We start from the raw sequence: 25,421 nt of genomic DNA on the forward strand, positions 1-25,421 counted from the left end.
TGATTCAATGTTGTAAAACAATTAAACATGAAAGCTTCGAAGAGGGTTGAATATTTTTTATAGGCACTGTAAACTGATGGTAATGGCGGGGATTTCCCAATTATAGTCCCGAAAGCGCGTCGGGGTGGACTGTTTCTTGTTAGGAGACGGCATCATGCAGTATTTCAAGTGCTTGATTGTAGCTGGCCGCTGGTGGTGTGGTCAGGATGATGGAGAACTCCCTGGGTAAATAGAACGGATGACATAGACCGGTGAACAGGAGCCCAACACCCACAGAGATTCTCATGAAACAAACACCCCCATCTTTTCCCTTTTCTAAATCAGCAGTTCAGTCCATGTGGAAAATCGAGCCAACTTTAGGTTTGATCACTGTACCTGGCTTGCTGGGGTCTTGCTCAGACACCAAACCCCTCACTTCCCTCCGATCTTGTCCTCAGGTGCTCGGAGTTGCTTTCCAGCGCCTCCACTGCTGGGTGCAGGCTCCTTCCTGACAGCAACTACTCTCTCTTCTGGAAAAGGATCTAGTACTTTCCAGGCGTAGATGACAAATGAACTCTTCTCATCCGGGTAAAGATATTGATTATAACTGATATTTTTCAATTATCAAAATATACTTTATTCACAATAAATTATTTACAATGGACCATTCAATAACTAAATTCTTTACAGACATTACCGATAGTTTGAAATTTTCAGCCACCCACGTGGCGCTCTGCTGGTTCACATTGTGTAATACAACCACAGTTGAGAGGGGTATGCTCCCTGCCACCCACTCCCGCGGGAGATGAACCCGAAACTGTGGTCCTTCCCCACCAAGTTTCAGTGCGGACTCCTGCAGCCGAGAATGTGCCAGTCAACAGCATTCTGCCACGGGCATCGCCTTGTGCTGGTAGACCATCAAGTCCCGGGCCGACAAAAGAGAGTCTTTAACCCAATTGATGATCTACCATGTTGCCTCTGTGTGCCTCGCCAGCAACAGCCAAAACATGAACTGCCGTCTTCATCAGGGATGATGCCTGGCGGGCACGTCCAGTCCGGTGGTATTTACACCCTCGTAGTCTGTTCTTCTGATGGATGAGGACTAGTCAAGTTTCAAATTGTAAACAAGGTGGGAGAGTGGAAACCTGATTGGATGAGGATTACCCAATCAGGAGAGATGGACTGTGCGAGTATAAATACCACTGAACTAGCTAGGCCAAGTGATCATCCCTCGTGAAGATGGTAAAGTTTGTCATCAAAACATTGATTATAATTGACATTTATACCTGGCTGGAAGCCCAAAAAGTTTGTTCACATACTCACTTCTGTTGCCCCCCCTCCCCCCCCCAGGACATTCTCAATTGCATGGCATACTGCTGGTGTCTTCCACAGTGAATCTGCATTTGTCTTTGTCTCCATTACAGCAGTCTAATATCTACTCTCCCCTCTCTTTCATGCTTGTATATCTAAAAATGTAATATCCTCCTTTATATTATTAGCTAGCTCGCCTTCATAGTTGGTAGTGGTCAGCAATGTTACTACAGATTGGGGTGTCCGTGAGCTCAGAGTTCAATTCCAGCAACATTCCTGTAAGGAGCCTCCCCGTGAGATACTTGGCTTTTGTTCAAGTCCTCTAACTTCCTCCCACAGTCCTTCAGAGCAGACATGATGGCCCAATTCTACTCCTATATTTTATGGAATAGCAGATAGGTAAATTGTCTCATGATTAGGTTAGGAGTAATCAGGTTTTTCAGAGGTTATTGGGGAAGCATGGCTCAGAAGGGCTTACTCCACTCTGTATCACCAAAGAATTCATCTTTTTTCACCTTATTGTTTTCTTCAGTTGCCTCTATTGGCTTCTAAAAGCACCCCAATCTAATTTTGCTATCTTCTATACCCTCTTTTACTTTTATGCCATTTGAACACTACTTCAGTTTTGGGATGTTTCTATCCGACACCTTCCAAATTGCTCCCAGAAATTCCAACCTTTGCTGTTCTGCCATCACCCCTGCTAGTGTCCCCTGACAATCCACTTTGTCCAGCATCTTCCTCATACCTCTAATTTCCTTTATTCCACTGTAATACTGATACATCAATCTTAGCTTCTCTCTCCCCCAAAGGGTGAAGTCTATATTATGATAACTGACACCGAAGGGTTCCTTTACCTCAAGCTCCCTAATCAAATATGGCTTATTAAACAACCCAATCCCAAGTTGCCTTTTCCTTAGTGTGATAAGCTGTTCGAAAAAACCATCTTATAAGCACCAAGCTGATTTTCTGAATCTACCTTCATATCAAAACTCTCACAGGACTATTGTAGCATTAACCTTTTTACGAGCCTTTCCCACCTATCAATAGACAATAGGTGCAGAAATAGACCATTCGGCCCCTCGAGGCTGCACCGCCATTCTGAGATCATGGCTGATCATTCACTATCAATACCCAGTCCCTAACTTGTCCCCATATCCCTTGATTCCCCTATCCATCAGATATCTATCTAGCTCCTTCTTGAAAGCATCCAGAGAATTGGCCTCCACCGTCTTCCGAGGCAGTACATTCCACACCTCCACAACTCTCTGGGAGAAGAAGCTCTTCCTCAACTCTGTTTTAAATAACTGACCTCTTATTCTCAATCCATGCCCTCTGGTACTGGACTCTCCCAACATCTGGAACATATTTCCTGCCTCAATCCTATCAAATCCTTTAATTATCTTAAACATTTCAATCAGATCCCCTCTCAATCCCCTCAATTCCAGTGTGTACAAGCCCAATCTCTCTGCGTAAGACAGCCCTGCCATCCCAGGAATCTACCTAGTGAATCTACACTGCACTTCCTCAATTGCCAGAATGTCCTTCCTTAAACCTGGAGACCAAAACTGTACACAATATTCCAGGTGTGGTCTCACCAGGGCCCTGTACAAATGCAAAAGGACATCCTTGCTCTTGTACTCAATTCCCCTTGTAACAAAGGCCAACATTCCATTTGCCCTCTTCACTGCTTGTTGCACTTGCTCATTGCTGTTGCAATTTGTAGCCCACATACAGACTTCCAAACAGTTGCCAGCGTATAACTCCCACCAGGGTCTTTTACCATAACCACCCATTCTACATCTTCAGATCCTATGTAACCTCTAACAATTTGATTTCATTTTGTACCAATTGAGCCACCCCACACCCTCAAGAGGTTTGTGTAGATGCACTGTGATGGAGAACAAGGCCCAGATATTGGAGTAATGGGATTTGCTCTTATTCAAAAGAAACAACAAAACAGCAGCATTCAATGAGACATGACAAATTCTTGCCTCATGCCTCTATTTCACAACTCTGAAACTCTTTCAAGATTTGCTGAATTAACCATTGATAGTTGGACTGTGTGTTTTTTTTTTTAAATGCTTTAATCACCATTCCAAAATGAGTTGGCAGTCAAACATTTTAACCTTTGGACCACCTCAACCCACACTCTCTGCTGTCAAGTGACTGGAGCAGATTCTGGTACTATCACTTTTAGCTGAGCAGTAGGTTTAGGCAATGGCTTTGCTACAGTCAAGGTCTGTCTCCAAGTAGCATTAACTAACCAGTAGTTTTTTTCACTACTGTGTTAGCACTGGAATGCGTGATGGCACTATTCACACCGAGTACTGCTGCAGTCATCTTCAAAAACCCCTACCATCCAGACCACGATCGATCACACACACAAACGAACAGACTGCTGTCATCAGGAAGGAGGTACCGGTATCTCAGGTCCCACACCACCAGGTTCAGGAAATTATTTATTTCCCTTACCATCAGGCTTTCAAACCAGAGTGGATAACTAACTTCTGCAATTGGAAGCAGAATATAAAAAACAAAACAAAGAGAATACACATTTCCCCCACTCACCTCCACACTGAAATGGGTCCACACTCATGGTTTTGATATTTATTGCTTATTTATTATTCGGGTTTTACCTCTTTTGTATGTGCAGTTTGTTGTCTTTTGCACAATGGTTGTTTGCCTTTGTGTGCAGTTTTTAATTGCAGTTACTGTGAATGCTCACAAGAAAATGAGTCTTGGTAGTAAATGAAGATATATGCACTTTGATAACAAATTTGCTTTGAACCTTGAACTTCTGGGCTGCCAGCACATCCTTGGGTTGTTAACGCAAATGCTGCATCTCACTGTATGTTCTGATGTGCTAAATAAATAAAGTTTTAATATTGTGACAATCTTTATTTAGAGCCACACCCAGGGGGGAGGGGGGAAAATCACACTATTGATATAACAAATTCCTATTCAAAACTGGTAGTGATTTAATAGATGACCAAATACAATACTGGTCTTGCTTGCACATGTCTGTGGTACAGCTCAATTTAGTACAGCAAACCAGAATGTTTCAGTAAATGCTGAAATATTTGAAAACAGAATATAAATTATTACAATATTAATGTATTTTGGAAAAACTGGTAACTTATGCAAAACTAATTCATGGATTAAAAAGAAACTAATTGGTAATTCCTGAAGTGATTATTAGTTCAGCTTCTCCCTGAAAATGGTTCACCAGAAACCCAATGGCCTTGCCCTATTTTAGCAATATAGCTTCAATAGACAGTGTTCTGTGAGGCAAGAGGCACTGGCCAACTCAACAGGCAAGCTCAAATGGGGTGTGGACTATTGGGAGAACTCACCAGAATCTTGACAAATGCCCAATGAAAGGGTTAATCAGCCCCCTCCTACCTATCACTGACCTAATCACCCGTTACTCATTCTAGTTGCTCAATTTCATTCTAACCAGAATTTGATCTGCTGTATTTTGCTAGCAACAGGTCACTGGGTGATCAGACAAGATTTCTCTCAATGTCCTTAATTCCAGTACCTGCAAACCCCTATGTTTTAATGGAAGCAGGTCTACAAAAGTCACAGTTCAGGAATTAAACAGACAGCAATCAGGTCAGTTTAAATTCACCACAAACCCCAGCACTCAGTGTCAGAACCACGAGAAAGTGACAGCAATCTCAGTTTAAATCACACTGAGGATTTTTTCTCCCTTACTGCCTCAACAGAATCTTAAATAAGAGCTTAAAACGATGTACAGTAGTTGCTTCAGTGCTCCCCTGCACTGATCAGCCCTCAAGTCCCAGTCACAATCACTGTAACGAGTTCCTGCCCACAGTCTCACATCTAACGAAATACTTCCCAGAGAAGGGAAGATGACAGAAGAATTGAAAGCCTTGCCACTAGAGAGTGAGATTTGAAACTAATTTACACGGTTTAACCAAGAGCAGCAGTGGTAGTGGCTCAAGGTGGAAACCGCTCCTAGCAAGAGGCACTGTATTGCTGCCCACCAATATGGAACTGTCTGCTAACTGAAGAGTCTTTCAGCAGTTGTGAAGCAGAATGCAAAGCAGGACAAGGCAGCCAGAGGCCATACCTGGGAGCCGGTTTTGCACAAGTTCAACCCCACCCCAGATGATCTTTGCCGGGTGGGGAGTGGAACATGCGTGTCTCCAGTCTGGTATCAGGGCCAGTCAATGGCATGTGGACGTGATTGCAGCAGTAACCCCTCCTGTTGCCTGGTGAGGGAATTCCTTCATTCCTGTCACCCACTGCCCCTGTCCTCCAGATGTTAGATGTTCCCCTGGGGAACACAAGTTACTCTCAATCAGGCAGACTTCAAGTTTCCCGCCTCATGGTGTGTAATGCTCCATTGGAAGGTGCTCTAGAAGCTCCAGCAACAGAAGGGAACTTGGTTCAGGCTGGCCGCACCACAAACAAGGAAGCATCTGAAAATAGAATGTTGGATGGCTTAGTGAGGAAGCAATTGTGGAGAGTAACTTCATATTTCAGTGCTGACAAAAGGTCAGATCTGAAACCCTATTTCTTTCAAGGCTGTCTGCCCTGCTCAATTCCTTGGGCACAGATTGATTACTGCCTACGGGTCCACTGATAACAGCACGACAGGAGCAAACAGTTCGACTGTAATTTGATCCTGTTCCAAATGTCTGCAATGAGACCACCCCAGTTGTTTGAGCAATGGGAACCTGGCAACTTTCCTTTTCATACTGTATCAACTGCTACCCAAAGCCAGTGGCTCAATTACACTTTACTATGTTCTCCCTTCCCACCACACACTAAAAACACATGCAACCTGCTAGAAATCAATGTTTCCTGGTCTTAGTTTTCCTTTTTAATGCTTTGAACATCAAAACCATTTAAAAAAGTGGTGGTTAGAAGGTAAGAGATTGAGGTAATTACCAATAATCACAGTCAATGCTATGATAAGTGATGTGACAGGTTTACAGGGTACAAGTGCCTCACACAGGCTAAGAAACTTTTCTCACTCAATTTAACATGTTCGAATTAATTCAATGCTTCCAAAACCAATGGAATATTTCACTGAGTAAAGGATCAAGCCTCCTAGCATGGGCTGAGGAACAGCATTGTCTAAAGATGATACAAATCTCTTGGTGCTGCCTGGAAGCTGAAGCTTCTTCCCACCCACATTGGGCCAGAAATGGTGTGATTAAAACTGGAAATGTTCAGATCGTGGGAGTTTATCCAGATTTCAGCTGCTTTCACTGAAACCAGATTTCCCCTAAGCACTCTTACTACACAGAATTCCAGTGGGATACAAGCCTGTCAGGTTTTCATACTTGCAGGCTCCAGACTGGGGTAGAGGGGGCTTCCACAGATCAGGGGGCAAAGTGCAAAGAGAAATCAAATTACAGTCAACTACACCATGTCCCCAGCCTGGTGGAGAATGGAGGACAATGCGATGACACAACATATCATGTGGCTCAGACAAAATCCAACTCAATTTTGCACAGCAAGTTCAAATTAAATTATAAAAAGAATACAAGGTAACTCCTCCAAATAAAATTATTTCCAGACAAAAGTTGCTTTACACGATTGCTTAACAAGTTGGTTCTCCCTGCACAAATAAAACATAGCTGCTACGATTCTTAATGTCTGGACAAGGACCATAGATTATAGCACAGAGGAAATTTCAAAGAAATTTTTTGTTTAAAAATCTTCTAAAAATTCTCTTAAAAAGTGCCAATTCTGTTTCGACCCAGAGGAAACCAGCATCATCAGGGGCAAATAATTTCTTCAGCACTGCTATTCAGCTTGAAGAGAGGTGTGTGATTTCCACAAAGTTATTTATTTTCCTCAATGTAAGGAAGAACCACAAGGATTGCAAGAGATCACCATGGCCTCATTGCCATGGCACTGGGCAAGGTGGCGTTTTCCCAGGAGCAGGCAGATGGCCTAATCTGTCTTCTGAATGCAAGGGCAGTTCACAAAGTACACCATTTTGTCACATCGGTCCCTCCTGAGACAGGCCCAGTGTTGATAGTGTAGTTCCACCACATTATGGCGCATCTTCAGAGAAAGTAGTCAGCAACCGTCTTTTTGGCTGACACCCCTCGAGACTCCTGAGGAGCAGCCTCGAAAATAGTAAACTCTCTCTCTAAATGCTCGTCCAGTTCAAGAATTGCAGCCACATTCCCACACCTAAAGGGACAGGGACACACTTAGATCAAATAGAAATTTTTACAGAATGTAATCACATATATAGATATATATAACAAGATATCAATATAATATTAAATAACAAGGCATTTTAGTTTAACCAATTAGCACAGTTTAATATATGCCTTCAATAAAATGGTCACACTTCTCCAACCCTCAAACCTATAATAATTTATGCCCTGTACAGGACCCTGGTCAGACCCCACTTGGAGTACTGTGCTCAGTTCTGGTCACCTCACTACAGGAAGGATGTGGAAACTATAGAAAGGGTGCAGAGAAGATTTATAAGGATGTTGCCTGAATTCTGGAGCATGCCTTATGAGAATAGGTTGAGTGAACTCGGCCTTTTCTCCTTGGAGTGACAGAGGATGAGAGGTGACCTGATAGAGGAGTATAAGATGAGAGGAATTGTTCATGTGGGTAGTCAGAGGCTTTCTCCCAGAGCTAAAATGGCTAACAGGAGGGCATAGATTTAAGGTGCTTGGAAATAGGTACCGAGAAGATGTCAAAGCGTTGTTGTTGAGTTTTTTTTTAAAAAAAGCAGAGAGTGGTGAGTGCATGGAATGAGCTCCCTTCCCCCATGGTCCATTCTCCTCAATCAAATCACTTCCCCCCATCCGCCCATGGTCCACTCTCCTCAATCAAATCCCTTCCCCCATCCCCCCCCCATGGTCCACTCTCCTCAATCAAATCCCTTCCCCCCATGGTCCACTCTCCTCAATCAAATCCTTTCCCCCATCCCCCCATGGTCCACTCTCCTCAGTCAAATCCCTTCCCCCATCCCCCCCCATGGTCCACTCTCCTCAATCAAATCCCTTCCCCCCATGGTCCACTCTCCTCAATCAAATCCCTTCCCCCATCCCCCCATGGTCCACTCTCCTCAATCAAATCCCTTCCCCCATCCCCCCCATGGTCCACTCTCCTCAATCAAATCCCTTCCCCCCATCCCCCCATGGTCCACTCTCCTCAATCAAATCCCTTCCCCCATCCCCCCATGGTCCACTCTCCTCAATCAAATCCCTTCCCCCATCTCCCCATGGTCCACTCTCCTCAATCAAATCCCTTCCCCCATCCCCCCATGGTCCACTCACCTCAATCAAATCCCTTCCCCCATGGTCCACTCTCCTCAATCAAATCCCTTCCCCCCATGGTCCACTCTCCTCAATCAAATCCCTTCCCCCATCTCCCCATGGTCCACTCTCCTCAGTCAAATCCCTTCCCCCATCCCCCCATGGTCCACTCTCCTCAATCAAATCCCTTCCCCCATCCCCCCATGGTCCACTCTCCTCAATCAAATCCCTTCTCCCATCCCCCCATTGTCCACTCTCCTCAATCAAATCCCTTCCCCCATCCCCCCATGGTCCATTCTCCTCAATGAAATCCCTTCCCCCATCCCCCCATGGTCCACTCTCCTCAATCAAATCCCTTCCCCCATCCCCCCATGGTCCACTCTCCTCAATCAAATCCCATCCCCCATCCCCCCATGGTCCATTCTCCTCAATCAAATCCCTTACCCCATCTCCCCATGGTCCACTCTCCTCAATCAAATCCCTTCCCCCATCTCCCCATGGTCAACTCTCAATGAAATCCCTTCCCCCATTTCCCCATGGTCCACTCTCCTCAATCAAATCCCTTCCCCCATCCCCCCCATTGTCCATCCTCCTCAATCAAATCCCTTCCCCCATCCCCCCCATGGTCCAATCTCCTCAATCAAATCCCTTCCCCCATCCCCCCATGGTCCATCCTCCTGAATCAAATCCCTTCCCCCATCCCCCATGGTCCATTCTCCTCAATCAAATCCCTTCCCCCATCCCCCCATGGTCCACTCTCCTCAATCAAATCCCTTCCCCCATGGTCCATTCTCCTCAATCAAATCCCTTCCCCCCATCTCCCCATGGTCCACTCTCCTGAATCAAATCCCTTCCCCCCATCCCCCCCATGGTCCATCCTCCTCAATCAAATCCCTTCCCCCATCCCCCCCATGGTCCGCTCTCCTCAATCAAATCCCTTCCCCCCATCTCCCCATGGTCCACTCTCCTCAATCAAATCCCTTCCCCCATCTCCCATTGTCCATTCTCCTCAATCAAATCCCTTCCCCCATCCCCCCCATGGTCCATTCTCCTCAATGAAATCCCTTCCCCCATCCCCCCATGGTCCACTCTGCTCTATCAAATCCCTTCCCCCATCCCCCCATGGTCCACTCTGCTCTATCAAATCCCTTCCACCATCCCCCCATGGTCCACTCTCCTCAATCAAATCCCTTCCCCCATCTCCCATTGTCCATTCTCCTCAATCAAATCCCTTCCCCCATCCCCCCATGGTCCATTCTCCTCAATCAAATCCCTTCCCCCATCCCCCCATGGTCCACTCTCCTCAATCAAATCCCTTCCCCCATCCCCCCATGGTCCATTCTCCTCAATCAAATCCCTTCCCCCATCCCCCCATGGTCCACTCTGCTCTATCAAATCCCTTCCCCCATCCCCCCCATTGTCCATCCTCCTCAATGAAATCCCTTCCCCCATCCCCCCATGGTCCACTCTGCTCTATCAAATCCCTTCCCCCCATGGTCCACTCTCCTCAATCAAATCAGGACATTCAGGACACAAAGAGCAGAAGGTGTGTAAAAAGGGCCCAGAGGATCATTGGGAACTCCAGCCACACCAACCACAAACTGTTTCACATGCTTCTGTCTGGCCAACAGCACCACAGCATTAAGGCCAGGACCACCAGGCTCCGGGACAGCTCCTTTCACCAGGCCACTGGATTTATCAATGCACATTGATCTGATTGTAGAATCTGACTCTACATACATGTATACAAAACAATTCTGTTTACAATCTCAGTGTTTGGGAGGAAGGTTTGCTAATGCTAATGAGGGTTTAAACTAGATTTGCAGGCGGGTGGCAAACCAACTAGAGGAGAGGCTGTACTTGATCTGCTATTGGGAAATGAACCTGGTCAGGTGTCAGATCTCTCAGTGGGAGAGCATTTTGGAGATAGTGATCACAATTCTATCTCCTTTAGCATAGTGCTGGAGAGGGATGGGACCAGACAATTTGGGAAAACATTTAACTGGGCGTAGAGGGAAATCTGATCTTATTAAACAGGAACTTAGGAACATAAATTGGGAGTAGATGTTCTCAGGGAAATGCACAAGAGAAATGCGGCAAATGTTCAGGGAACATTTCCAGGGCGTTCTGCATAGGTATGTTCCATTGAGGCAGGGAAAGGATGGTAGGGTAAAGGAACCATGGGGTACAAAGGATGTAGAAAACCCACTTAAGAAGAAAAGCTTATGAAAGGTTCCAGAAACTGGGTACTGTTAGAGCTCTAGAAAATTACAAGTGTGCCAGGAAGTAGCTCAAGAATGAAATTAGGAGAGCCAGAAGGGGCCATGAGAAGGCCTTGGTGAGCAGGATTAAGGAAAACTCCAAGGCATTTTACAAGAACAATGTGAAGAGCAAGAGGATAAGATGTGTGAGAATAGCACCAATCAGGAGCGAGAGTGGAAACATGTGCATGGAGCCAGAGGGGGTAGCGGAGGTACTTAATGAATACTTTGCTTCAGTATTCACCAGTGAAAAGGACCTGGGCAATTGTGGGGATGACTTACAATAGATTGAAATGGTTGTGTGTATAGATATTAAGAGAGAATGTGCTGGAGCTTTTGAAAGGTATTAAGATAGACAAGATGCTGGGACTGGAAGAGATATACCCCAGGCTACCGTGGGAAGTGAGGGAGGAGATTGCCGAGCTTCTGGTGATGATCATCAATAGGGACAGGAAAAGTACCAGAGGATTGGAAGATTAGAAACATTGTTCCCTTGTTCAAGAAAGGGAGTTGAGATAACCCAGGAAATTATAGACCAGTGAGTCTTACTTCAGTGGTGGGCAAATTGTTGGAGAAGATCCTTAGAGGCAGGATTTGTGAATATTTGGGGAGGCATAATATGATTAGAAATAATCAGCATGGCTTTGTCAAGGCCAGATCATGCTTAAGAACCTGAAATTCTTAGAGGATGTAACAAAACACATTGATGAAGGTAGAGCAATGGATGTAGTGTATATCGATTTCAGGTAAGGCATTAGATAAGGTTCCCCATGAAAGTCTCATTGAGAAAGTAAGGAGGTATGGGATCCAAGGAGTCCTTGCTTTGTGGATCCTGAATTGGCTTGTCCACAGAAGGCAAAGGGTGGTTGTGGATGGTTGTATTTAGCATGGAGGTTGGTAACCAGTGGTGTTCTGCAGGGATTTGCTCTGGGACCCCTGTCCTTTGGATGGACTAGAAGGGTGGGTTAGTAAGTTTGCTGATAACACAAAGGTTGGGGGTGTTGTGGATAGTCTGGAGGGTTGTCAGAGATTACAGCGCAACATCGATCGGATGCAAAACTGGGCTGAGAAGTGGCAGATGGAGCTCAACCCAGGTAAGTGTGAAGTGGTAGGTCAAATTTGAAGACAGAATATCATATTAACGATAAGACTCTTGGCAGTGTGGAGATCAGAGGGATCTTGGGGTTGTGTCCATAGGACACTCCAAACTGCTGCACAGGTTGTTCATAAGGAGTATGTTGTGCTGGCCTTCATCAACCGTGGGACTGAGTTCAAGAGCTATGGGATAATGTTATAGCTATACAAGGCCTTGGTCAGACCCTACTGTGTTCAATTCTGGTCACAGGAAAGATGTGGATACTATAGAGAGAGTGCAGAGGAGATTTACAAGGATGTTGCCCGAATTGGGGAGTATGCCTTATGAAAGCAGGTTGACTGAACTTGGCCTTTTCTCCTTGGAGCGACAGAGGATGAGAGGCGACCTGATAGAGGTGTATAAGATGATGAGAGGTGTTGATCGTGTGGATAGTCAGAGGCTTTTTCCCAGGGCTGAAATGGCTAACATGAGAGGGCACAGCTTTAAGGTGCTTGGAAGTAGGTACAAGGGGAATGTCAGAGGTAAATTTTTCACACAGAGAGTGGTGGGTGTGTGGAATGTACTGCCAGCAAAGGTGATAGAGGCATTTACAATAGGGTCTTTTAAGAGCGTCTTGGATAGGTACTTGGAGCTTAGAAAAATAGAGGACTATATGCTAGGGAAATTCTAGGCAGTTTCTAGAATAGGCTATATGGTAGGCACAACATTGTAGGCCGAAGGGGCTGTAATATGTTGTAGATTTCTAGGTTTCTATCCCTCCACATTTCCTTCCTTATTGCTTGTACATAGTGAGTGAGACACAATATTTATCCCTCATGTCGTGAGATGGATGTAAGAAATAAAAATTCTAAGGTAGACTAATCATACACCCCTCCCCACTCACATACCACATGCCAGCCTGCATTTCTTCCCTCCTCCTACCTTTTTATTCTGGCTTCTTCCCCCTTCCTTTCCAGTTCCAATGAAGGGTCTCAGCCCAAAACAGTTATTCCCCTCCACGGCCTGCTGCATTCCACCAGTAATTTTTGTGTCACCGTGCAGTCTACTTTAAACCATGTTCTAACGAAGCAAAAGAGAGTCATCCATGGGTTCTGCGCTCACCCTTACCTGTAACAGTAGTTGGGTGCTGACCAGACAGTTAGAACAGTTTCATTGAAGTGCCACTTGTAGCCCTCCATCACCAGCTGGTGGGCACGGCAGATCAGATCAATGCTATTGGCAGCACTGAAGTGGGCAACAACGTCACTGCCAAAGAGATAGCCAGCTCCACGGGGGCTGATGCCCCAGCCAGTTGTATCTGAAAGCAAAAATCCATTGACAGCCATTTTACACTAAAGTTCAGTGACTATGGTTTTCCCAGTGAGACAATGACTATCAGTGCATCACATTGTGAAGTCTGGATGTAGCTGGGTTTAGAGGAGGCTTGTGTGGGATGTGAACATGGCTCATTATGGATACAGAGCTAAAATAGACCAAGTCTGGAGGGTCCAGACTGTAAGAAAAGCTCTGAGTAAACCAAGTGATCCCAAGAGATATGTGGAAATGACAAGCCAGGGAACAGGAAATAACTGTGGAATTTTGTCCTCAGTGCATTCACCAGATTGGGGTGGGGGAAATCAAATTTCTGCCCTCTGTTCAGATGGGAACAGGAACAAAGGGTCAAGAGTAGCCGCTCGCTGCTTCCTGTGCCATTGACCATTAACGTTGGTTAAACAGAGTGGGAGCAAATCCATTATAAATAGCAACTGAACCACATACCCACGCCCACCATCTATTATATCCTTCTATTCCAGCTAATTTGGACAAAGTTACAGATGGCACAGTCAGGTGAAATTCAATCCAAACAAGAACTGGAAATGGGAGAAGGCTGCAACAGTGGCCAAGGATGAAGCAGAGAAAACCATATTTTTACATTTGATAATGCAAACACAAGGAAAGCTGCAGATGCTGAAAATTCAAGCAACACAAACAAAATGCTGGTGGAACACAGCAGTCCAGGCAGCATCTATAGGGAGAAGTACAGTCAACATTTCTGGCCGAGACCCTTTCAAATCTCTTACTATTTTTTCTTTTAGCTAGGCCTGACGAAGGGTCTCGGCCCAAAACGTTGACTGTACGCCTGGCCTGCTGTGTTCCACCAGCATTTTGTGTGTGCTTTTACACTTGATACTTAGCTGTCTGACTTCTGCAGCTCACCACTGACAACAATGAACTGCATTGTGAAAAGACCTGTACGATATAACAGGGGCAAAAGCATATCAACACTTGCAGCTGATGTGACACTTCACAGTTTATTCCAATGCATGTGCGCCATGTGCGGTCATCTTCAAGCTGACAATGGAGAGTAGTTGGGGTTACTCAATATTAGACGCACGGTGAACAGTGCCACAATGCAGTACAAAATCTTCAATGGTGCTCTGCAACGGCTGCACTGTGTACAGTCTCATTGTAAAAAAATCACTGGCATCACTCTAGAGGGCTTAATGTGTGAAAAGGTCCACTTCGACATGAGAGTTAGCACGCATTCTGGAGAAATACAAAATTAATTAACTATGGAAAGACTTAATGGAAAGACAGGGGAACAGACAATACTCTCACAAGGATTGGGAGTCCTGAAGCTGCAGAGGAATTAGGAATCACATTGGGGGGGGGGGGGGGAACGATCCAGTTGATGGGGTCTGTACAGGTACCAATGACAGAGCAAGAACAAGGAAAGAGGTCCTGCAGAGGGAATTTGAGCAGCTAGGGACTAAATTAAAACAGAACCAAATGGGTAATAATCTCTGGATTATTACATGAACCATGTAAAACAGACAAGTTTCTAGTGTAGCTAGAAATTGGCAGGTATGAACATCACAGAGTGGTGGTTGAGAGAAGATTACAGCTGTAAACTAAACATCCTATTGAAAAGACAAGAAGGGCAATGGAGGGCAAGGTGGCTTTGTTGGTAAAAAAAAGTGAAATCATATCCTTCCAGAGGATTAGAAGCATGAGACATATGTACGATCAAAAGGTGTAGAAACCTTGTGGATAGATTGGAAAATCAGGTTGGTACTGGATTTCTACAATGCCTACAAGATAGCTTTATTGAGCAGCATCTGATGGAGCCCGCTGGAGAAAGGACAATTCTAGATTTGGTGCTGTGTAATGAACCAGGTTTGATTAGGAAGCTTAAGGTAAATAAATCCTTAGGAAGCAGTGGTCATAATATGACGGAATTCACCCTGTAGTTTGCAAGGGAGAAGATAAACTCAGATGTATCAGCATTACAGGAAAAATGGGAATGTGGAATGGTGAGGGGGTACATTTTTCCCCTCTCACCTTATCTCCTTACCCGTCTATCACCTCACTCTGGTGCTCCTCCCCCCTTTTCTTTCTTCCATGGTCTTTGGTCCTCTCCTATCAGACTCTCCCTTCTCCAGTCCTGTATCTCGTTCACCAATCAACTTCCCAACTCTTTTACTTCGTCCCTCGCCCCTCCAGTTATACCCATCACCTTGTGTTTCTCCCTCCCCTCCACCTTCTTACTCTGACTGCATCTTCTTTTCCCCAGTCTCGGCCCAAACATTGACTCTACTCTTTTCCATAGATGCTACCCCGCCTGCTGAGAGCCTCCAGCATTTTGTGTGTGTTGCTCGGATTTCCAGCGTCTGCAGATTTTCTGTTGTTTGAAATAAAGTAGTAAACAGCATAAAAAAGGATACCAAATTTTTTCAACAGATACATACAGAACAAAAGAGAGGTGAGAGCTGATATCAGACCATGCTAGAGTAACATCGGCGAGGTAATAATGGGAGACAAAGAAATGGCAGACATCAGTCCTCACTGTGGAGGACCCCAGCAGTACACCACAAACTTGAGAGCATCAGGGGGCAGAAGTGATTGTGGTCACTCTTACTAAGGAGGAGGAGCTTGGAAAGCTGAAAGATCTACAACCCAGGGTTCTGAAAGAGGTAGTGGAGGCATTAGTAGTTATCTTTCTATATTCTGGAATGGTTTCAGAGGACTGGAAAGTCACAAATGTCACTCCACTCAAGATGGGAGGGATGCAAAAGGCAGGAAATTATAAGCCAGTTAGTCTGACATCGATGATTGGAAGATGTTAAGAGTCCATTATTAAGAATGAGGATTTGGGGTAATTGCAGGCATGTGATAAAATAGGCCAAAGTCAGCATGGCTTCCTTAAGAGAGAGTCTTGCCTCAAGCCTGTTGGAACTTTATGAGGAAACAACTAGCAGAATAGACAAAGGAGAGTTAGTGGAAATTGTCTACTTGGATTTTCAGAAGGCCTCTAACAGTGTCACGTAAGACTGTTAAACAAGATAGGAAAGACGGACAGAACATTGGCTAACTGGTAGGAGACAACGAGTGGGAATAAAGGGAACCTGTTCTGGTTGGTTACCGGTGACTACGTCTACTTAGTTGCACACCATGTGTCTACAGTACTTGAACAACGCGTGCTCAGCCTAGAAAGGGAATTTCACAGATTAAGCAGACTTGTCTATGGGCACATTTAGGTCAGGCAGCAGTACGTTAGTGTGATGAAAAGACAGAATACAATTCCACTCAGGCTGGTGGGATTGCTTGTGCACACAGAAGTGTTTGTGAGGACCATAAAGTCCAACATTAGTCAGTATGATCTTGCACCTTAATGTTCACCTGTACTGCATTTTCCCTGGAGCTGACATTTTACTCGGCATTGTTATTGCAATCCTGCCAGGAAGATGGGGGTACTCTCAGGCCCTGTAGAAGCTGCTGCAACTAAGGTGCTGGTGTCTTTTTTAAAATGTACATACTTTTTTGATACAAACTCAAGACCCTGCTGGACAAAACGAGCGAGTGGCTCGTTAAGAGCAACTGATTGGTCCAGATTGGTGTGGTTTGTGCTGCTGCCTGCATCAGGGGGTCAGTGCAGGAAGGTGCTGTGATATTTTTAGTTGCTTTTCCTGTGTTACATTGTTAATGTAGAACGCTGATTCATTGCTGGAGAGCAGGGCAGCTGTGTGACCTCTGTCATACTAGAGACAAGGCCGTAAGCTGCAGTATAGCCACCCAGGAGAGAGGCAATGGAGTCGTGCACTCGACCGGAGTACCAGGGCAGTGTGGCACAGCACCCACACTGGAGTCTGGGTGGAGTACCAGGGCAGTGTGGCACAGCACCCACACTGGAGTCTGTGTGGAGTACCAGGGCAGTGTGGCACAGCACCCACGCTGGAGTCAGTGTGGGGTACCAGGGCAGTGTGGCACAGCACCCACACTGGAGTCTGTGTGGAGTACCAGGGCAGTGTGGCACAGCACCCACGCTGGAGTCTGTGTAGGGTACCAGGGCAGTGTGGCACAGCACCCACGCTGGAGTCAGTGTGGAGTACCAGGGCAGTGTGGCACAGCACCCACGCTGGAGTCTGTGTGGAGTACCAGGGCAGTGTGGCACAGCACCCACGCTGGAGTCAGTGTGGGGTACCAGGGCAGTGTGGCACAGCACCCACGCTGGAGTCAGTGTGGAGTACCAGGGCAGTGTGGCACAGCACCCACACTGGAGTCTGGGTGGAGTACCAGGGCAGTGTGGCACAGCACTCACGCTGGAGTCTGTGTGGAGTACCAGGGCAGTGTGGCACAGCACCCACACTGGAGTCTGGGTGGAGTACCAGGGCAGTGTGGCACAGCACCCACACTGGAGTCTGTGTGGAGTACCAGGGCAGTGTGGCACAGCACCCACGCTGGAGTCAGTGTGGGGTACCAGGGCAGTGTGGCACAGCACCCACGCTGGAGTCTGTGTAGGGTACCAGGGCAGTGTGGCACAGCACCCACCCTGGAGCCTGTGTGGGGTACCAGGGCAGTGTGGCACAGCACCCACACTGGAGTACCAGGGCAGTGTGGCACAGCATCCACGCTGGAGTCTGTGTGGGGTTGCAGGCCAGTGTGGCACAGCACCCACGCTGGAGTACCAGGGCAGTGTGGCACAGCACCCACGCTGGAGTCTGTGTGGGGTACCAGGGCAGTGTGGCACAGCATCCACGCTGGAGTCTGTGTGGGGTTGCAGGCCAGTGTGGCACAGCACCCACGCTGGAGTACCAGGGCAGTGTGGCACAGCACCCACGCTGGAGTCTGTGTGGGGTACCAGGGCAGTGTGGCACAGCACCCACACTGGAGTCTGTGTGGGGTACCAGGGCAGTGTGGCACAGCACCCACACTGGAGTCTGTGTGGGGTACCAGGGCAGTGTGGCACAGCACCCACGCTGGAGTCTGTGTGGGGTACCAGGGCAGTGTGGCACAGCATCCACGCTGGAGTCTGTGTGGGGTTGCAGGCCAGTGTGGCACAGTGCCCACGCTGGAGTCTGGGTGGAGTACCAGGGCAGCGTGGCACAGCACCTACGCTGGAGTACCAGGGCAGTGTGGCACAGCACCCATGCTGGAGTCTGTGTGGAGTACCAGGGCAGTGTGGCACAGCACCCACGCTGGAGTCTGGGTGGAGTACCAGGGCAGCGTGGCACAGCACCCACGCTGGAGTCTGTGTGGGATACCAGGGCAGTGTGGCACAGCACCCACGCTGGAGTCTGGGTGGAGTACCAGGGCAGTGTGGCACAGCACCCACGCTGGAGTCTGGGTGGAGTACCAGGGCAGTGTGGCACAGCACCCACGCTGGAGTCAGTGTGGGGTACCAGGGCAGCGTGGCACAGCACCTACGCTGGAGTACCAGGGCAGTGTGGCACAGCACCCATGCTGGAGTCTGTGTGGGGTACCAGGGCAGTGTGGCACAGCACCCACGCTGGAGTCTGGGTGGAGTACCAGGGCAGTGTGGCACAGCACCCACGCTGGAGTCTGTGTGGGGTACCAGGGCAGTGTGGCACAGCATCCACGCTGGAGTCTGTGTGGGGTTGCAGGCCAGTGTGGCACAGCGCCCACGCTGGAGTCTGGGTGGAGTACCAGGGCAGCGTGGCACAGCACCTACGCTGGAGTACCAGGGCAGTGTGGCACAGCACCCATGCTGGAGTCTGTGTGGGGTACCAGGGCAGTGTGGCACAGCACCCACGCTGGAGTCTGGGTGGAGTACCAGGGCAGCGTGGCACAGCACCCACGCTGGAGTCTGTGTGGGATACCAGGGCAGTGTGGCACAGCACCCACGCTGGAGTCTGGGTGGAGTACCAGGGCAGTGTGGCACAGCACCCACGCTGGAGTACCAGGGCAGTGTGGCACAGCACCCACGCTGGAGTCAGTGTGGGGTACCAGGGCAGTGTGGCACAGCACCTACGCTGGAGTACCAGGGCAGTGTGGCACAGCACCCATGCTGGAGTCTGTGTGGGGTACCAGGGCAGTGTGGCACAGCACCCACGCTGGAGTCTGTGTGGGGTACCAGGGCAGTGTGGCACAGCACCCACGCTGGAGTCTGTGTGGGGTACCAGGGCAGTGTGGCACAGCACCCACGCTGGAGTCTGTGTGGAGTACCAGGGCAGCATGGCATAGCACCCACGCTGGAGTCTGTGTGGAGTACCAGGGCAGTGTGGCACAGCACCCACGCTGGAGTCTGTGTGGGGTACCAGGGCAGTGTGGCACAGCACCCACACTGGAGTACCAGGGCAGTGTGGCACAGCACCCACACTGGAGTCTGTGTGGGGTACCAGGGCAGTGTGGCACAGCACCCACGCTGGAGTACCAGGGCAGTGTGGCACAGCACCCACGCTGGAGTACCAGGGCAGTGTGGCACAGCACCCACACTGGAGTCTGTGTGGGGTACCAGGGCAGTGTGGCACAGCACCCACACTGGAGTCTGTGTGGGGTACCAGGGCAGTGTGGCACAGCACCCACGCTGGAGTACCAGGGCAGTGTGGCACAGCACCCACGCTGGAGTACCAGGGCAACGTGGCACAGCACCCACACTGGAGTACCAGGGCAGCGTGGCACAGCACCCACGCTGGAGTCTGTGTGGAGTACCAGGGCAGCGTGGCACAGCACCCACACTGGAGTACCAGGGCAGCGTGGCACAGCACCCACGCTGGAGTCTGTGTGGAGTACCAGGGCAGCGTGGCACAGCACCCACGCTGGAGTCTGTGTGGGGTACCAGGGCAGCGTGGCACAGCACCCACACTGGAGTACCAGGGCAGCGTGGCACAGCACCCATGCTGGAATCTGTGTGGAGTACCAGGGCAGTGTGGCACAGCACCCACGCTGGAGTACCAGGGCAGTGTGGCACAGCACCCACGCTGGAGTCTGGGTGGAGTACCAGGGCAGTGTGGCACAGCACCTACGCTGGAGTACCAGGGCAGTGTGGCACAGCACCCATGCTGGAGTCAGTGTGGGGTACCAGGGCAGCGTGGCACAGCACCTACGCTGGAGTACCAGGGCAGTGTGGCACAGCACCCATGCTGGAGTCTGTGTGGGGTACCAGGGCAGTGTGGCACAGCACCCACGCTGGAGTCTGTGTGGGGTACCAGGGCAGTGTGGCACAGCACCCACGCTGGAGTCTGTGTGGGGTACCAGGGCAGTGTGGCACAGCACCCACGCTGGAGTCTGTGTGGAGTACCAGGGCAGCATGGCACAGCACCCACGCTGGAGTCTGTGTGGAGTACCAGGGCAGTGTGGCACAGCACCCACGCTGGAGTCTGTGTGGGGTACCAGGGCAGTGTGGCACAGCACCCACACTGGAGTACCAGGGCAGTGTGGCACAGCACCCACACTGGAGTCTGTGTGGGGTACCAGGGCAGTGTGGCACAGCACCCACGCTGGAGTACCAGGGCAGTGTGGCACAGCACCCACGCTGGAGTACCAGGGCAGTGTGGCACAGCACCCACACTGGAATCTGTGTGGGGTACCAGGGCAGTGTGGCACAGCACCCACACTGGAGTCCGTGTGGGGTACCAGGGCAGCGTGGCACAGCACCCACGCTGGAGTCTGTGTGGGGTACCAGGGCAGTATGGCACAGCACCCACGCTGGAGTCTGTCTGCCCCACTCCATGCTTGATCAGCAGAAGACAAGCAAATTGTGTCTGACTGCAACATTCATGGACACAGGGTCTTGGACTGTATTTTACTGTAATCTTGTATGTGCTCACTGCTTGATATGTGCCTTGTGCTGAGATTTGCCCCTGGCCCTGGAGAAACACTTTTCATTTGACTCTATTCATGGGTGGTCATGTATGAACTTTAATTTTATTTTGTTCTGCCTCATTTCACTGTGTAATGATCTAATCTGTATGAATGGTACACAAAGTAAGCTTTTCATTATCTTAGCACATTACAATAATAAAATTATTCCACATATCAAAGCACGATCACCATGGAGATTCAGTCCAGATATTACCCAGTGCACTTGCAAAACAAAAATTCCTAATGACGGAGCTGATGACATTAGAGGTTGAGAATCAGCATGGATTATTCAAGAGCAGCTCCCACCACGGGAGGATTTGAATTCATTATGGCTGTTTGACAACTCGCTCTCAGTATTTTGAGTAATCCCCAACACTCACCTTCTGGGTCAGACCACAGCAAATCACACATTGGGCCATCATGGGGCACTTCCTGTTTCCGGTCGATCGTCCTAATCTGGTCCAGGGTCTGGATGGAAGGAGACAGGCCTCCGTGCACACAGAAGATCTATAGGAGAACATGCAGAAGGTGTTTATTTGAAAAAGAAAAAGGATTTTCAGAATGCTGAATTGAACAAGCTTTTTCTACCTGTTACTGAGTTCAGGGCCTATGGAAGAGTCACTCTGGCACAGATTACCACTTCCCTCAACTTGGCAGCAGAGTGATTTCGCAGGTGAAATGCGATTTACTGGAAAACTCTAGAGCAGAATGAATCAGATTTCACTGTGTGCAAACTCGCAAAGGAGGGCACCAGTGTGAGCAGAGGAAGAACACGGTGGGGGGGGGGGGGGAGACATGGCTAGATGGAGACCCCAAGTGCAAAGGTAAACAGGGACAAGACTCTTCTCCACTCCTCCAAAAAGTGAAGCAAACACAGGATCCACAATCAGTCAGGTGTAACATCAGCCTAGAACAGGATAGACCAGAATATCAAAGACCAAATCAGATGAAGTCAGAGGTAAGCTGTGACATTGATAAAAGCAGAGTTTGTCTCATTTTGGGAAGTATAATGCAATGGTTTATCCGATTAATTTTCATTCAGAACATAAACAGGATCTTCAGACACCACATCCATGCCAGCCGTTAAGTATGATACAGTTATGTTAACCCCACTTCTCTGCTCTCGGTTTGCAGCCTACTATACTTTGATGACTCAAGTATCTGTACAGATATATTTTTTTTTATTATGTTCTTAATGCTTATTGTGTTTTCTCTTCCATGTATCAGAGATATTTAATCAGCAGCACTGCATACACATGGTTCTCAGCATCAGCAAGGATCCTCTCACATCCATCCCACAATCTTTGACTCCCTACCATCAGGCAGCAGGTAGCGTAGCAAATGACAATAAACAATTTTGAATACTTAAAAGTTGTGAGAGTAGAGACCTCATCACTTTCTCAGTGATTCCAGATTACAAAATTCTGGGTGAAGAAAACATTCCTCAGATCTCCGAACCTTGTACTCATGCCCTCTGGTTTTAAAAGGCACTTCTGTTTCTGTTTTGAAAAGCTCACCATCCACACAAAGTCACTCCATTTTGATAACCTCTCAATTCTAGTCTTGGTTTCCTCCACTCAAAGAAAGAAACAAATCGAGACAAAAGCAATTTCTCTTCACAACAGTGTAACTCAGGCAATATCCTGATGAATTCACTTTGCGCCCCCCCCCCCCCCAGTGCAATCATGTTCTTTGTATAATGTAGTGACCAGAATTGACCACAATGTGACCTAACCAATGTTTGTAAAGCAATGTGTCATAAACAGCATGCTACTATAATTGTGTCCTGGCTACAGACCGACCGGCTTACCTATGTCTTCAATACTATCTACCTGTGCTTCCACTTTGAAGGGTCTCTGGAATGGCCCCTGTTCTTCAATGCCACCTGGAACCTCGACTCTCATGGTTCATGTCACCTCCCAATATGTATCACCTCACAATTCTCAGTATTAAATTTCATCGGCCATTACTCCACCCAATATTGTTCTGTAATCTGGGACTACCCTCCTCACTATCGAACCGACTCGGACATTCGTACCCAGAATATCATGGACATGACAAAACGTATGGTGGGGTATGGAGGTTATGACACAAGATTCAAGTTTATCTATCACAAGCACATCAAAACATATAGTGAAATGCATCATTTGAACTGAAGATATGCCGGGGCAGCCCATGAGTATGGCCACACACTCTGGTGTCAAAGGCTGAACATGGGGGATAAGCCCTCAGGGGTTATGACTGAGAAAACACAGCTGATAAATTGCTGGGAAACTTTTCTCAACTATAACATCTTGAAGTAGCCAGAGATTCAAGTTAAGGGGACAGACATTTGAAAACCAGAGGAATTGCTAAGTATTCTTGTAAATTTTTAAATTCCCTCCGAGAGGGCTGTGGATGTTTAACCATTCAGCAAAGGAGGAAGATGAAGATCTGGGAATCAGACAAGAGAATGAGGCAAAGGACCAGGATTAGCCATAATATAGATGATTTTTATATTACAAATGGTCATGATCTCCTCTTGTACAGAATTTTAGGTGATAGAATACAGATGGAAGCAGCATCGTTTCAGTTAAATCAAAAAAATTTTCACGTGCCAGTTCCCTAGCAAACTCCTCGAACTAGATCCCATATTAATGATTTTCAACAGACCCATCACCACTACCACCCCCCCTCGATTTCACACGCTCTTGATTAATAACATAGCCCACTGTGATCTCATTGTCCTCCTTCCTTGGAAATATTGAAGCAAAGTAATCATTTACTAACTCACTCATATCCTCTTATCTCAAATTTAAATTCCACCCATTTCCCTTGAGTGCCATACTTCTCCATGGTTATCCTCATTTTCCAGGAATGTTTAAAATTTTTCGATTTTCCATAATCCTACACACCAAGGACATTTTTGACCTCCTTTGACTCTCCCTATTTCCTGTTAGTTCTTTTTCACTTTATAATCCTTTAGGACCCTGCCTGATTTCAGCTTCATAAAGCTACAAATATTTATTTTCTTTTCGATGAATTTACATCAGTTATGATTTCCTAGAATCATTGAATGTTGGCCTCTAGAGCTGTAACCTGTCAACTTCACTGTGCCCAAGCCAAATCTCCAGTACAATCATTTGATCCTCCTCTCTTGGATTCGACACATCTGCAGTCAACACATGCTGCATAAATGTTTAATCACTGCCCTAATTAGTTATCATTCTATGCACTTTCACAAGACTCCAACAACCCAAAGGTGTACTGGTCATAGAAAATTGTCCCGTGCTTAGGGTAGGGTTAATCAGGTTTATGGGGATGTTGGGGCAAAAGGCCAGAAGTACCTACTCTGCGCTGTATCACTAAATAAAATAAAATTCACAATCTATCCTCTTAACTGTAGTCCCTCATTTTTGTACAACTCTTAATGCCTGTGAGGTGACTGGAGCAGAACACAATGCTCAGACTGAGGTTGAACTTCAGTGATATTTCTGCCTCAGTCTGACCATTGCATTCTGCTGTGACTCCCCTGACAGAAGCCTGACCACTGAGTTTCTCCACATTTTGTGTGTTCACCTGCTTTATACTCTTGTTCAATAAAACTCCAATCACCTGCTATCAGACTATTTCAATACCCTAACGGTTTGGCATTTTTCTCACCAATTAACAATCGCCACCAGAGCGATGGGAAGTTTATTATAATACCATAAAGGCTGCATAGTGCATCACTTTAAAGTATGCTCTCCACATGACCGCTCGACTTCCTCCGGGTGCTCTGGTTTCTCACAGCTTAATTGGTCACATGGGTGTAATTGGACCAAAAGGCCCATTACTGTGCTGTAACACTAAATTAAAATTAAACTGTGCAATATTCTCAGAAAAAGCAAATTAAACACGTTATGACATGTGTTATGTGTCAATCTCACAGCTCAAGACAGCACCAAGCTGCAGTCCGCCAAGATTGTGGCTCCGATTTAGTTGTATTTTTGTTCAGGTTTGTAGGGAATGGTTTTAGGAACAACACACTGAGTTAAGGGTCAGTTAAGTTTTTAGGGAGAGGGACAAGGGGTGGGAAGTCCATGTAGGCAGGAGGCATGAGGAGCAGTGAACACTCAGTTTGGCAAGTCAAGAGTCCACATGAGCCCGAGGTCCCATGATCTACAAGTCCTAGAGCCGATACAAGAAGCCAAAGTTCAAAGATTAAAGACAGAAGTCAGTGAATCTGGAGGTTGAGGCCCGAAAGTTAAAGCTCCGCAGGCCAGGGCCAGGAAGGTGGAGGCCAGATGTCTGCAGGCCAGGGCCAGGACGGTGGAGGCCAGATGTCTGCAGGCCAGGGCCAGGACGGTGGAGGCCAGATGTCTGCAGGCCAGGGCCAGGACGGTGGAGGCCAGATGTCTGCAGGCCAGGGCCAGGACGGTGGAGGCCAGATGTCTGCAGGCCAGG

The 25,421-nt window shown here is 47.6% G+C and overlaps 1 protein-coding gene across 2 annotated transcripts in view; it reads right to left on the minus strand.

The window, feature by feature from the left end:
* Positions 1–646: 646 nt before the first annotated feature.
* Positions 647–25,421, minus strand: part of LOC132401266 (serine/threonine-protein phosphatase 4 catalytic subunit-like) — a 99,675-nt gene continuing 74,900 nt past the window's right edge. For both annotated transcript variants that reach the window (XM_059983299.1, XM_059983300.1), the window contains exons 7-9: positions 21,377–21,503; positions 13,023–13,212; positions 647–7,470 (exon numbers count right to left, since the gene is read on the minus strand). In XM_059983299.1, coding sequence (XP_059839282.1) covers positions 7,341–7,470; positions 13,023–13,212; positions 21,377–21,503 — 447 coding nt within the window. In that variant the 3' untranslated portion in view covers positions 647–7,340. The remainder of the gene's footprint in view (positions 7,471–13,022; positions 13,213–21,376; positions 21,504–25,421) is intronic.

The sequence above is a fragment of the Hypanus sabinus genome, chromosome 10, assembly GCF_030144855.1.
Source record: "Hypanus sabinus isolate sHypSab1 chromosome 10, sHypSab1.hap1, whole genome shotgun sequence".
NCBI classification, from domain to species: Eukaryota; Metazoa; Chordata; class Chondrichthyes; order Myliobatiformes; family Dasyatidae; genus Hypanus; species Hypanus sabinus.